The sequence below is a fragment of the Pteropus medius genome, unplaced genomic scaffold, assembly GCF_902729225.1.
Source record: "Pteropus medius unplaced genomic scaffold, Ma_sr-lr_union100, whole genome shotgun sequence".
Lineage (NCBI taxonomy): Eukaryota > Metazoa > Chordata > Mammalia > Chiroptera > Pteropodidae > Pteropus > Pteropus medius.
This window is the reverse complement of record NW_024340701.1, coordinates 14,616,024-14,630,123: the sequence shown is the minus strand read 5'-3', so window position 1 is coordinate 14,630,123 and position 14,100 is coordinate 14,616,024. Positions and strand designations below refer to the sequence as shown.

Genomic DNA, 14,100 nt, shown 5'->3' with positions numbered 1-14,100 from the left:
GAGATAGACAAATATCGCATGATTTCACGTACATGTGTAATCTAAAGAAAATAAAGAACAAAAACAGAAATAAATTCATAGATGCAGAGAATATTTTGAAGGCTACTAGATGTGGGGGGGGCAACGAAAAAGGGCAAAGGGATTAAGAAGTACAAATGGATAGTTACAAAATAGACATGTGGATATAAAGTGTAGCATAAGGAAAATAGTTAATATTGTAATAAATATGTAATGGGGAAGAGGGGTACTAGATTTAGTGGGGTGATCACTTCGTGAGTTATATAGATCTCTAATCATTATGCTGTACAATTGAAACTAACATATTATTGTATGTCAACTATAATTGAAAAAAAAACTCATTGAATTGTACAATGTAAATATGAGCAACTAATTGTCTATTATATTTTAATAAAGCCGGAAAAAGTTATCCACAAACCAAAAACAAACTCTCAGCACATTAGTTCATGTAATTGCAAAGTCCAAGGCTCAGGTAGTTATAAGTTCGTCTCCTTTTAACATTAACAACGTCCTCATTTTCATTTTTTGCTCTTCTCTCTGTTTGGCTTCTCTCAGGCAGGCCTTTTTTGAATCGAGGAGCCCCCCACTTCCTGGTATCACAAATGTAATTTTTAGTTCTGATTGGGCCCAATGGTCTTGGCTTGATTCACATGTCTAGCTCTAGTCACAGAAATCAGGGGAATGTGCTGCTCTACTCACTCAGGCCTAGGCCATACACTCATCCTTGAAACTAGGAGGGAGATGCCAGCTCTAGAGAAGTATGGCAGATTGAGACGTGTGTGTGTGCGCGCATGCACGCAGGGTATATTTGGGAAGCATGGCTACTAGTCAGCCAAAGCAATTCCACTCTCAGTCTCTTTGTTGAGCTCCACATATCTCCCTGAGGTTGGACCCCAGTGGGACATGGATATCTGCCCACACTGGATTTGCCTGTGACTGCCAGCTTCTCCTCAGAGGTGGGGGCCACTATTCTTTCTTGGAGTATTCCCCAGCCTCGGTGTACCCTGCTTACAATTTTGTCCTGCAAGTCCTCTTCCTGCTCTAAGTGTTCCCAGCAAGCTGCACAGTGCATGCAATGTCCTTCCAGACACTTTGGCAACTAGTGAGTCATGTATACAAAGAACTATTCAAAACAGAATGTGGTCAGTTCTCTAATAGAGTAGTTAAAAGATGTTTGGAGAGCAGAGATAAAGGCCTACGACATACGGCTGGAAGCTTGAGAGTAGACAACTGATTCTCGGATTATCAAGCACCCAAGACAAGCTTAAGTGTAGGATGAATAATGAGAATAAAAGTGATGATAATAACAGCAGCTAGTACATATAGTACTTACCATATGCCAGGCCCTGTTCTAAGAACTTTACATAAATTAACTCAATGAATCTTCACTATACTATTTCAAGTAGGTACAATTATTTCCATTTTAGAGTTGAGGTTAAGTAATTTGCCCAAGGTCACACAGTTAAGTGTCAGAATAGGATTGGGTTCCTATCACAGAGGATCTTAAAAGCCAGGATACAGAGTCAGCCTTGACTTAATCTAGTTGAGTAGCTGTTTCATCTTTCCCAATGGAATCAAACTTCCTGAGGGCAGGACTGAGTCTAGTTAACCTTTGTATACACTAGAACACCTAGGTGAGTGCTACACTTAGGTAGAAGCTACATATATATCCTCTTTGAATAGACTATCTTTACTGGAATGAGCAGTATTATATAAAATTCATAAATGAAGTCTTCCATAGTGGTTGGAGCACTAGACAGGAAGTTATGGATCTGACTAATTGAGGCTTTCACCTCTGACTCAGTGTGTGACTCTGGGCACATAATCTAATGGCTGCATGCTACAGATTTTCCAACTGTAAAAGAGAGGAAAACGAGTATCCAATGTACTTCACAAGGACACAGTAAGAAAATAATAATAATGAATATACACTAACATTTTCCAATACTTAAGAGGAAAGGTGCTACGAGAGAACAAGATATTTTCCTTATTTTCACTGTAACTTCAGTAATCAGCAAATGTGCATGAAGAGCCAAATAATCTACACACTATGGGACTACAACATAATAAAACATGATTTCTGCTAGTCCCTATTTAATAAGAAAGATCAGTTTAAGTGGTAAACACAGAGATTATTTAATAGAATATCAAAATGGTAAAGTACTTTACAGCTCATCTCTTTCAACATAATATAAATGGAAAATGAGATTCAAAAGGGGGCTGTAAAAGACTCAGGGAGAGTATTACTAACGCAGAAACACCTGCCCTCAATTAAAAGGCCTGGGCTCTGCTCTAGGGTTTGAAAGTCAGTTGAAGAGGTTACCATCTGTGTGCCCTGAGTTGGTCACTTAGCTTCTCTGAACCAAATTCCTTCTCTCTGAAGTGGTGATAACGACTTACTTCAAAGAGCTGTTGTAAATTTTAAGTAATATCACGCATGTAAAACTTTAATGTAGTGCCCGAATAAGCACAAGTGAACTGTTATTACTGTTACTTCTGTAGGAGAAAGGTACTTTCTGGCTTTATCTCTAAAAAACAAAAACACTCCTTCTCTAGTCAGATCCCGTTCACATGGTGGAAAAAGAACAGAAAGTGCTTTCAACTGCTCGGAGATGGGCGCTGCAGAAACACGAACCAAGCCATCCTGAGCGGCAAAGCCCATCTTCCATTTTCTTCCCTCCCTTTTCGGGAAACCCCCCCCGCCGCGTAGGGTTATCTTATTTTCCATTCCAGCTTCCCTCTCAGGCTTCCGCGACCTGTCGGTCGTGCGGGCCTCGCGACAGCAAGGCGGCCGGGGCTGTCGTCTCGGTCCCTCCACACCCCATTCCTCCCCTCGGCTCCCGCCCGCCGTAACGGCGTCCCGGAGCCGGTGCTTCTGCGGGGACTGACGCGCTGGGGGAGGAGCGGTTTCTTGCTGCGCGCCTCTCAGGAGCATTACGGCAGGGCTCGTTCCCGGCTCCGGCCGCCAGCCCCTGCCTCCCGAGTCCGGAGCTGGGACTGGCAGAGGCCGCGAGGGAGGGAGCGCGAGCGAGGAGGCACGCTCCCGCCGGCCCGCGCCCAGACCGCTGCGGCCGCCTCTTCAGCAGCCATGGCCGAGCGCCGCGCCTTTGCCCAGAAGATCAGCAGGTAAATCCCGGGCGTGGGGCGCGCCGCCGCAACCAGAGCAAGAGCCGGGGGGTCCTCCCGGGCCCGGCCTAGGAGGCGGGTGGGTGTGGCGACGCGGGCGACGCGGGCGACGCGATCCCGCGGCCTGGCCCGCGGCGGGCCGGAGGGGCTCGCGGGTGCTGCAGCCGCCGCCGCCGAGGCCTCGCGCCACCCTCCGACCCCGACCCTCAGCCCGCGCCAGCAGCCAAGCCTCGCTGGGGTCCTGGAGATCCCGGACGCCCACCTCTGCCGGTTCCCTGGCAGCGCGGGCCTGCATTTTCACGGCTGCTTATTGAAGGGCGGGTGGGGGAGCTCACTGGCCGGCTGATCTGCGCTTCCTAAATTCTTTGTGTCCCCACCCCCGGCGCCGGGGGAATCGCGGCGCTTCGCCCCCTCCCTCTCCCCGCCCACTCTTGGTTTGCCCCCGGGAGGGTGCGGGGGTCCGCCCTCCTCTCCACCCCAACAAAAGGAGCGGCGCGCGGCGGGCTCCTGGCGGGTGGGAGGCCGCCCCTTCTACACGTCTCTTTCCCTTCCTGAGAAATGACAGGAACCCACTTTGCACCCAGGGGCACAATTCAAAGTGGGCTCGTGCACTCAGAATTTAAAACGTGTGGCCAAAATTAAAAGTTGAGAGCTTGTGCTCTGCACCTTCCGTGTGCAGCTACGGACTGTTTGAAGAATTTCAGGTTGACGCTTGATGTTAATTAATACCATGTGAATTTCAATGTGCGCCGCCTGTGTTTCTCAGCACCAGAGGAAGATGGATGATAGGCAGTGTTCTTTACACACTGGCCCTTTGACTCCTGTTTTAGGAGTCTGGAAGTAATGAAGCGATCAAGGTTAAGGTTTCCCAACCTTTTATCTATATATGGTGGGTTGGTTGCCACCTTTCTGCCCCTCACAATTAAAATTGAATTACAGCGGAAGAGTCTAATATTTCTTTGTGAAACATACTACTGTATAAGACACTACACTTTTCGGTTTCAATAAGGCCATATTTCTGTGAATTATGATGTCCCAGTAAAAGAAAGAAACATTCAAATGTATCTTTTAACAATTATATATCTATAGCTCTGGATCTTTTTAGTTTGCTAATATTTTAAAAAGATTTTTGGACCTACCAAACAAGTCCTGTCTTAACTTCCTGAACTTCCATAGTGTTACTCTGTTTTGGCTCGTTTTTAATTGAAAGCCAACATCTCTTTGATTTAAGCTTCCTGCTTAATTTTTTTTTTTTACTTTCGAGCTTTAAAACACATTTTATTTTCTCCTTAAGAGGCAAAGTAATAAGTGATTAAGAGCATGGCTCTAGTGTCAGACTGTGACGTGAATTCAGATCCTTATTGTTAGTTTCTAACTTGATACCTTGGCCAAATTGTTTAAGCTCTCTTAAGTTTTAGTTTCTTCATCTGGAAAATGAGTATAATAATAGTACCTCACTCATAAACTTGTTGTGAACATTACATGGCATAATTTTTGTAAAGTGTTCAGCATAGTTCATGACCTATACTAGCTATCCGAGGGAGTCATTATACTTAATAGGAAATTATTATTATTTTTTTTGTAAAACAACTGGATCTTGTTTCTGAAGGCAGTGCTTTTTAAAATTTTTTTTTAAAGATATATTACTTGACACATGTGCTTAGTAGTTATTTCCCTTTAATGGAACCAAAAGTTCACCTCTGAGAACATTGTGCTGACCAAGAAAGTACACATTAGGGAGTTAGATACAAAATACATACAATGTCTGCTCTCTATTCATGGAGTTTGTCCTCAGATGGGACAAGACAAAACACACATATACACACAAAGATAGTTTTGCAAAACAACACAAAATTCAAACTAATATAGCCTTGTAGAGATGCATTTATTGGACAAATACTTAGGTGGTAGATATCGCACTGATTGGTGATTGATACGAAAGATGAGGAAGACTGAGGTGAGTCTGGGATGACATCTAGGTTTCTGACTTGGGCAACCAGGTGGATGATGGAGGCAATCATTGAGGTAAGGGAGTATAGGAGAGAGAAGGGGTTTGAGGGTGGGAAATGAGGTGGAATAGAGATGACGATTCAGTTTTGGACATGTTGATTTTGAGGTGCTCATAGAGATCAAAAAGAAATGTTCATCTGGTTGTTGGTGTGGGTTTAAGTTACAGAAGAGAGACTGGGCTGGAGATCTAGATTTGGGAGTCATCAACAGGTTAATTATAATTGAAGCCAGAGGAGTAGATGAGATAGTCCCCGAGAAATGTGCACACTTAATTTGGAGGGAAGACCAAGGACAGAACTGCTATAGATGATGAATTATTATTTGCTTATTGTGAATGAAAGGTACTTCCTCCTTGTTGCCAAATATGGCTGAATAATACTTCTGAATAAATTCTTGTTCTGTTCTTAGTTTCCTACTAGAGGAAGTATAGAGGAAGTAGAGACAGACTACCTGGATTTGACATCCTAGCACTGAGTAAACTTGGGCAAGTTACGAAACTTCTCTTCTGCCTTATTTTCTCTATCTATAAAATAGGGATAGTTAGGTGCTACCTTATAGAGTTGTAAGAATTAAATACATCAATACCTATAAAGTGCTTAGAATGGTGCTTTTTTACATAGTAAGTGCCCAGTGAGTATCAATTACTTTTTACTATTAATATTTTTTGTTATTACAGTATTTATAATGTGGCTCAGGACCTTTTCTTGGAAGCAATAGTCCTTTTCATGATTTTCAAATTTCATATGAAATTTGTTGCTCTGTGAAAAGCCTGTTGCTATTTGAAACCTTATAATTATCAGAAACCTTTACTTTACAAAGAATTATGCTGATTTCTCTTCTGGCTCAGTTATTTCCTAACTCTTTGCATTTAGTGCTTTTATTTTTTGAAGCTGCGATTTGGTGATTTCTCCAAGCTCTTTATTCTGTATCACTGACCGTACTACTTACCTCAGCTCATCCTAGAAAAGCAGCATGTACATTTTGTCCATAAGAGGTGCTGCTGCTTATCTTCTTACTTTTTGAGGACAAGGCATATGCATTGTTAACCTTTATAATCACTCCCAGCATATAATATGTACAATTTATGGAATGTTGACTGTAAATTAATGATCTAGGATTTTGTTTGGATTATTTTGTCCTGTCACTTGATATTCAGCAGTAATGATGAACACTGGTGTATACTTAAAATTCTTTACACTGTACTCTCATCTTTATAACCCAGAGAGGTAGAAGAACATAGTAAAAAAGAATATAGGCTACAGGGCACATTGCACAAGTTGAAATTCTGCCTATACTACATAATAGCTATATAATTCTGGGCAGCTGATTTAACCTCTCTGTCTTGGTTTCCTCTTCAGTAAAATAGGGATAAAAGCCTCTACGGGGTTAATGTGAGGATTAAATGAGTTAATACATGTAAAACATTTAGAACTGTGCCTGAAACATAACCATTCAAAAATAATGTTAGCTGCTGCTATTATTATTCCTATATTATGTACTATTCCCATAATCTAAATGAGGAATTGAGGCCTACAGAGCATGAGGTTATTTGTCTAAATTGGGACTCAAATCCTAGTCTTCTGATTTCAGATCCTATGCTCTTTTTATTTGACTGTATTTTCTTTCTGCAAAATATTTTCTGGAGTAGTTCCACATTTTCTAACTGCCTCTGTTAGCATCTCGAGAGTTACCCTTGCCTTCTTAGTCTTTCTTTCGTTAATTTGGTATCATTTTTTCTACCCAAGAAGCAGAATTTAATGAAAGGCTTTCATCAGATCTTTATTTCTGAGGAAAATCTTACATGACTACGGTTTCCTGGATATAGGCTTACTTATATCCTCAATTGTTTTTAGTCTTGAACCTGTTCATAACTCTGGCTCCAATCTTTCAGTTCATTGAATCTACTTTGTTCAATTCATTATCCCACTCCTGATCAAAGTAAATCTTTTCCAGTTAGTACCAACTACTTCAATGCTGCCTGTTTCATCACTGTGGACACATATACTTCTCTGACCTTTTGTTGGATTCACCTCACTAACTCTTAGTGCTGAGTATCTAACCTGTTTCTTGCTCTGGAGTTGCAGAGTTGTGTTAGAAGACTAGACCATGCCAGAGTTGATCTTTTATTAATTAATGTTTTCTCATTTGAAATGAGGTTTACACCAAATCATTTATTTATTATCTTTGTTTCCTTACCCCATCTTTTACCGAAGAGTTCAAGACCATCTAACATGAATTCTTCATTTATCCTTGGCATACTTCTGTCCCAATATGTCATTTAACCATCTTTCTTGTGAGTCTGAAAGGTGTCTTATCCCTAAAGCTTACCTATTTATTATACTTTGAATCTCCTACCTTGCCACCTCCCTCAGAACCTTGATCTCAACATTTTCCCTTTCTTTACTAGTATCTTCAATCTATTCCTTTTTATGGATGTTTTCCTTATACCATAAGACTTACTATGCCTTCTCATGATAAAACAAAGAACCATTGAGTCTTCTGGCATTTCTAGATGGCAACCAATCATTCCTTTTTCTTTTCTAGTCATATTTGTCACTTGTGGTAAAGTCACAACTACTTTTTTCCTTTTCTCATAAATCCTTGGGCTGTATGGTTGTGCTTACCATGGTATTTTATATGTGCTTGAGTTATAGAATTCATGAGAATTGAAAACCTTTGACTTTTTTCTTCACTGATTTCATGAGTTACTTCTTGTTTGTTTTTAAAAAATTTCTCATGCTTATTGTCCCCAACTCCCCTTTCCCCTTATTTTATACTGCTTTTCAGAGCTCTCTGATAGCTGGTCCTAGGTCTTTTTATCTTTGGTGCTTAGCATACAGTCTGTGTAAACGGGACACATAGTGTTTGAATGAATGCCACCCTGCCACCTTGGAGCATCTTTCATTACCTCTCTTCTAGATGACAACAGGGTCATAGCTAATCTAATCTCTCCGGATTCAAATGTATTGCAAATGAAATCTCCCTAAAACAGAGCTTTTATCATGGCATTCTTTTGTTCAAGAATATATAGAGGCTTTCTTTGGTGTTAAATCCAAACTCCTGTTTGCATTTTAAAGTCATTTGTCATCTGGTCCCTCTCTTGTTGATTTATTCTCTAGCTTGCATTTTGGACCTGTCAGTCTGTGTTATCACTGTACCCCAACAAATGTTCTGCTCATTCGCGTCTCTGTAACTCTTCTGTTTTTTCTTTTTGGTATATCCTTCTTTTTCCACATCTTACCCTTTTCTTCAGACTATTCTAATTCACTATCCTTACTTTTGGCATAACCATTTCCTTGCTTTTTTTTTTTTAACCACCTATGAATGCATTTTTTAGCAGTATATTTTTTTCTGTTTTTGAATTCACCTGAATATAATCATACTATATGTTCGTATGCTTTTCTGACTTATTTGCTCAAAATTATATCTGTATCTATGAGATTCATTCATGATGTTATGAGTAGTTGAAGTTCATTCATTTTCATTTTTTTTGTATTATTTCATTGTGTAAATATACAGTAGATGCACATTTGGGTTTCCACTTTTTGACTATTAGAAACAATGTTCCTATGAACATTCCTATACATGTATCCTGGTACATGTGTGCCTTAGTTTCTCTAGAGTATACCCAGGTAGAGAATTACTGGGTCTTAGGTATTTTATCGCTCATCACAGCAGTATTATTTATCATCAAGTTTATTAAGTAATGCCAAACTGTTGTCTAAAATAGTTGCAGAAATTTACACTCCCACAACAATATTGCTTTACATAGTTGTATCACTTGGTATTGTCAACTTTTTGCCCGTTTGGTGGATGCATGATGCTTACTTATTATAAGTTTTAATTTGTATTTATTTACTTGATTACTAATGAGATTGAGCTGTTTTGTGTCTTTTGACCACTTGAATAGTCTTTTGTGAATTACCTATCTACATCTTTTGCTGTTCTACACCCCCCCACCCCCGCCCCTTTGGATTCTTTTTCTTATGGATTTGTGTGAGTACTTTATATACATTCACTCTATTAGTCATTTATTGGTTGTATGTGTTGTAAATATCTTTCCCTATGCTGTTTTGTTTTTAATCCTTTTTATAGAATTTAGTTTTCAAAACTAAATTCTCAGTTTTAATGCAATTTATCAGTCTTTTTTTTTTTTTTAATGTTCTTTTGGAGTCTTGTATAAGAAATATTTTATTACCCAGAGGTCACTAACATATTCATCTGTATTATCATAAACTTTACAGTTGCCTCCTTTGCATTTAGGCTTATATTCTACCTGGACTTGATATGGGTATGGTGTGAAATTTAAATTTTTTTCAGAATGGATTATCCTTTTTCCATTGATTGCCCTGTCACCTCTCTAGTAAATTATGTGTCCTTATTTGTGGGTCTGGTTCTGGGCTCTCTGTTTTGTTCCATTGGTCTCTTTATACATCTTTTCATCCATTATAAATGATCTTAATTCTAATAAGTCTTGGAATTTGGTAGAATAACTCCCCTCATCTTTTTAAAAAGTGCCATGGCTGCTCTTAGCCCTTTTAAGTTACATGTATATTTTAGAAACCCCCTTAAGTCCTACTAGAATTAGGGATTGCATTGAACCTATATATCAATTTTGGGGAAAAATGACATCCTTATAATATTGTTTCCAATCTATGATCATGATGATTCTTCTCTATTTATTTAGGTCTTCTTTATATCGTACAATGAAATTTTATAATTTTCTCCGTAATGTTCTTACATATCTTTTGTTAGACTTATTCTTAGGTATATAATGATTTTGTATCTAGCCATATACCTTGCTAAACTCTTGTTAATTCTAAAAATGTATCTATCTGTGGATTCATTTGTATTTTTTATCTAGGCAACCATATCATCTAGCAATCATGAATTTTTATTTCTTCCTTTTCAGACCTTATAACTGATTTATTATTTGCCTTGCTCTGTAGGTTATTACTTTGCTTTACTGTACAGGTTATTATAATTTCTATTCAACATTTATTACTATTGAGCATCCTCATTTTGTTTATGATCTCAAAGGGAAAGCTTTCTGTGTTTCACTTAATATTAAGCCTGATGGTTACTATAGGTTTTTTGGTCTGGGTTCCTAGAAAACAAGAGACTGAGACACAGATTAAGAGTTGAGGCTTTATCTGGGAAGGAATAATCTCAGGGCTTCGGAAGAGAAAAGGAAAGTGAGGTAGAGAAGGAAGAGAAACAATATAAGGTGTTGTCTTATCTTGTTGGACACTACTTCCCAAAGAGCTGGAGTGAGATTGTTGGCAGATGTGCTTGCTGGGCCACACAGAGTATCTTTTTATGGATGAACAGTTCCTTTGATCAGTAGATGGGAGTCTGAAAGAAGAAGAAATTTATCTTACCTGCTTTTGTCCTGCATCCTCTTTTCCATTAGTCAATTCAGTTTTCTCAGAATTAACTCCCCTTGACTTCTGGGTTGCATCATTTGGACCCCTTTAGCAACCACTCTAGGTGTCTCACTAGTTTTCAGTGGCTTTATACAGAGGAGACTTTGGTTGCAAGCAATAGAAACTCAAATCAGATTAATTTGCACACAAAAAAGTATTGACTCACAAAACTGAGTACATCTGGTTCTGAGATACAGATGATGTCAGCAGGCCTTTTATCTTCATGTCTTGGGTTGATTTTCTACTGAATGGTTACAATGAGAGTAGGCAGCTCGGAGCTCAAATCCTGCCAGTTTAGTTGTGGTAGAAAAGATCCAGCAACTCAATTATTGGTCTGGCTTGAGTCACATGCCCTTCCTTGAACCAATTACTAGGACTCTGGCTGGTCTTGGGTCACATGCTATTCTGTATGGCTTGGAGGATAGATGCGATGGTGTCAGCCTTGCCCAACTCAAAGGAATGAGTTCCTTACCAAAAAGAAAGCGTTTCTAACCAAAAGGAGGGTAAGAGTGGTCACACCAAAACAACTAATGGTCTTAACAATTAAACATTTGAAGTTGTTCAGCATCATTATAATTTAAATACATTGCTGTAGTGTCAGCTATGGTACCTACTAAAATTTAAATATAACTTGTGAAATACAAAAATACAAAGAAAACCAGTGTAACCTGATACCAGCTTTGGATTTGGTCCCTTAACTTTATTAGCTCTGATCTTCATGTCAGCTCACAGCCCTTCCAAGGAGTAGTACTTTTTTTTTATGCTTTCCCATGCTTCCTTTTGCATCTGCACTCCTGCATCATCATGAGGTCTTTCTGATTTGTCCTGTGACACCAGAAAATGGAACTTCTTCACTTATATCAGCCATTTAATGATTTTCATAAACTTTGCTAAAGATATAGGGATTGTGGTAAGGCATCTCACGGTATAAAACTTAGTGATTTCCACTTAATCTCTCTTCCTTTTTCTGTTATCATCATTCTTACTGACTAATAAGTAATGTCTTCCCCTTATCTTCACAGAGAAGTTCCAAACAAACCCAGGCTCTTAAAAAAACCCAAAAAATAACAAAAAAACTTTATTGAGGAATAATTTACAGACCATAAGATTAATTTAAGTGACCATTCAATGATTTTTAGGAAATTTATAGAGTTGTGAAAGCATCACCCACAATCGAGTTTTAGAGCATTTCTATCACCTCTCCCCCCAATCCCTTGTGACAGTTTATAGGCACTCCTTATTCCCACCCAAGCTCCAGGTAACCATTAATATACTTTCTATCTCTTTCTCTCTAGATTTACCTCTCCTGAACATTTCACATAAATAGAGTCATACAATATGTAGTCTTTTGTGTTTGGCTTCTTTCACTTAGCATGATGTTTTTGTGATTTATCCATGTTGTTGCATATATCAGTACTTTACTCTTTTTTGTGGCTGAATAATATTTCATTTGTGTATATACCACATTTTGTTTAGCCACTAGCTGACAAACATTTAGGTTATTTCTACCTTTTGGCTGTTGTGAATAGTGCTGCTATGAGTAGTCATATACAGCTTTTGTTTGAACACCTGTTTTTAATTCTTGTGAGTATATTCGTAGAAGTGGAGCTGCTGGGTCATCTGGTGGTAATTTTATGTTTAATTTTTTGAGGAACTGCCAGACTGTTCTACAGCAACTATACCATTTTAAATTCCCACCAGTAATGTACAAGGGTTCGAATTTATCCACATTCTTGCTAACGTTTGTTAATGTCCTCTTTTTGATTATAGAGAATCTAAATGAGTGTGAAGTTGGCATGTCATTGTGGTTTTAATTTGCATTTCCCTAATGATTTGTGATGTTTTTCTTGTGTTTATTGGCCATTTACATATCTTTGGTGAAATATCTATTCAAACAATTTGCTCATTTTTTAATTGGATTATTTATCTGGTTTTTGAGTTGTAAGAGTTCTTTATATGTTCTGGATACAAGTCTTTTATTAGATGTATGATTTACAAATATTTTTCCCCTGTCTGGTTTGTTTTTTCATTTTCTTAATGATGAATTTTGAAGCACATTTTTAATTTTGATGAAGCCCAATTTATCAATTTTTTTTTTCTTTTACGGATCATGTTTTTAGTGTATCTAAGACTGCTTATCATGGTTGAGAAGATTTCCTTCTCTGTTTTCTTCTATAAGCTTTTATAGTTTTAGCTCTTATATTTAGATTTCTGATCCATTTTGCATTAATTTTTGTGTATGGTGTGAAATGAGGGACTAAATTTATTTTTTGCATAAGAATGTTTAGTTGTATACTCTGAAAAGACTGTCTTTGTCTCACTGATTTGCCTTGGTATGTTTGTCAAAAATCAGTTAACCATAAATGTAGGAGTTTATTTCTTGACACTCTGTTTCATTGATCTGTATGTCTGTCCTTAACACTCTAGTACCACATTGTTCTGATTATTGTTATTCTATAGTAAAATATGAAATCTGAAGTGTAAGTCTTCAACTTTTAATTTTTTTTTCAAAATTATTTTGACTATTTTGTCTGGATTTTTTGCATTTCCATAAACATTTTAGGATCAATATCAATATAAATTTTGCCAATTTCTGTAAAAATCATTTTGGGATTTTGATAGGAATTATGTTGAATCTGTAGTTTGGGGAGAATTGCCATCTGAAAAATCTGCGAACACAGACTGTCTCCTTATTTATTTAGATCTTATTTGATTTCTTTCAGCAGAATTAAAATTTCCAGTGTGTAAGTCTTGTACTTGTTTTGTTAAATTTATTTCTAAGTATTTTATAGTTTTTGATATTATCATGAATGGGTAATCAAATCATTGCTAGTAAATAGAAATGCAATTGATTTTTGAATGTTGAACATGTGTTCTCTGAATATATTCTTGCTGAATTCATTTGTTAGTTCTAGTAGTCTTTTTTAAGGGTTCCTTAGGATTTTCTGCATACAGGATCTTGTCTATGAGTAAAGATAGTTTTATTTCTTCCTTTCCAATCTGAATGCTTTTAATTTCTTTTCTTACTTTCCTTCCTTCCTTTTCCTATTGTACTGGCTAGAACCTGCAGTACAGTGTTGGATAGAAGTGGTCAGAGCAGACATCCTTGTTTTCTTCCCATTTTAAGGAGGACTTTCAGCATTAAGTATGCTGTTGCTTGTAGACAGATACTGTAGGAAAGGGAAGAAGGAGACAAAGTTTTGAGAAGTATTTGAGTTAGAATGAACAGGATTTAACAATTAACTGTATTCACTTTATACCAGGACATAATTTGTATGTTTGTAAGAAGATTCTGGCTTTATTTTTATGAAATAGGGTTGAATTGAAGGTAAATTTATTTCTTTTTATAAGGATTAACTTTTTACTTTATAGGTTCTTCTCAGTTTTCTTTGTAGTTGCCAATTTCAGATGTGTTAATTTTTTTAAATGCTAATTTTTAAAATTCTTTTTTCTCTATAGTTATAATTTAATATGTTCCATGAATTAGAAAGCAATATTATCACCATGTTTTAGTTGAAGA

General features: G+C 37.8%; 1 protein-coding gene across 9 annotated transcripts in view; it reads left to right on the top strand.

Annotated features, from left to right (window-relative positions):
- Positions 1-2,955: 2,955 nt before the first annotated feature.
- Positions 2,956-14,100, top strand: part of DOCK7 (dedicator of cytokinesis 7) — a 171,572-nt gene continuing 160,427 nt past the window's right edge. For 5 of the 9 annotated variants that reach the window (XM_039888091.1, XM_039888081.1, XM_039888063.1 and 2 more), the window contains exon 1: positions 3,008-3,144. In XM_039888091.1, the coding sequence (XP_039744025.1) occupies positions 3,107-3,144 (38 nt within the window). In that variant the 5' untranslated portion in view covers positions 3,008-3,106. Of the gene's footprint in view, positions 3,145-14,100 lie in introns of all 9 variants that reach the window. The other 4 variants (XM_039888036.1, XM_039888027.1, XM_039888072.1 and 1 more) reach the window with 1 other exon arrangement.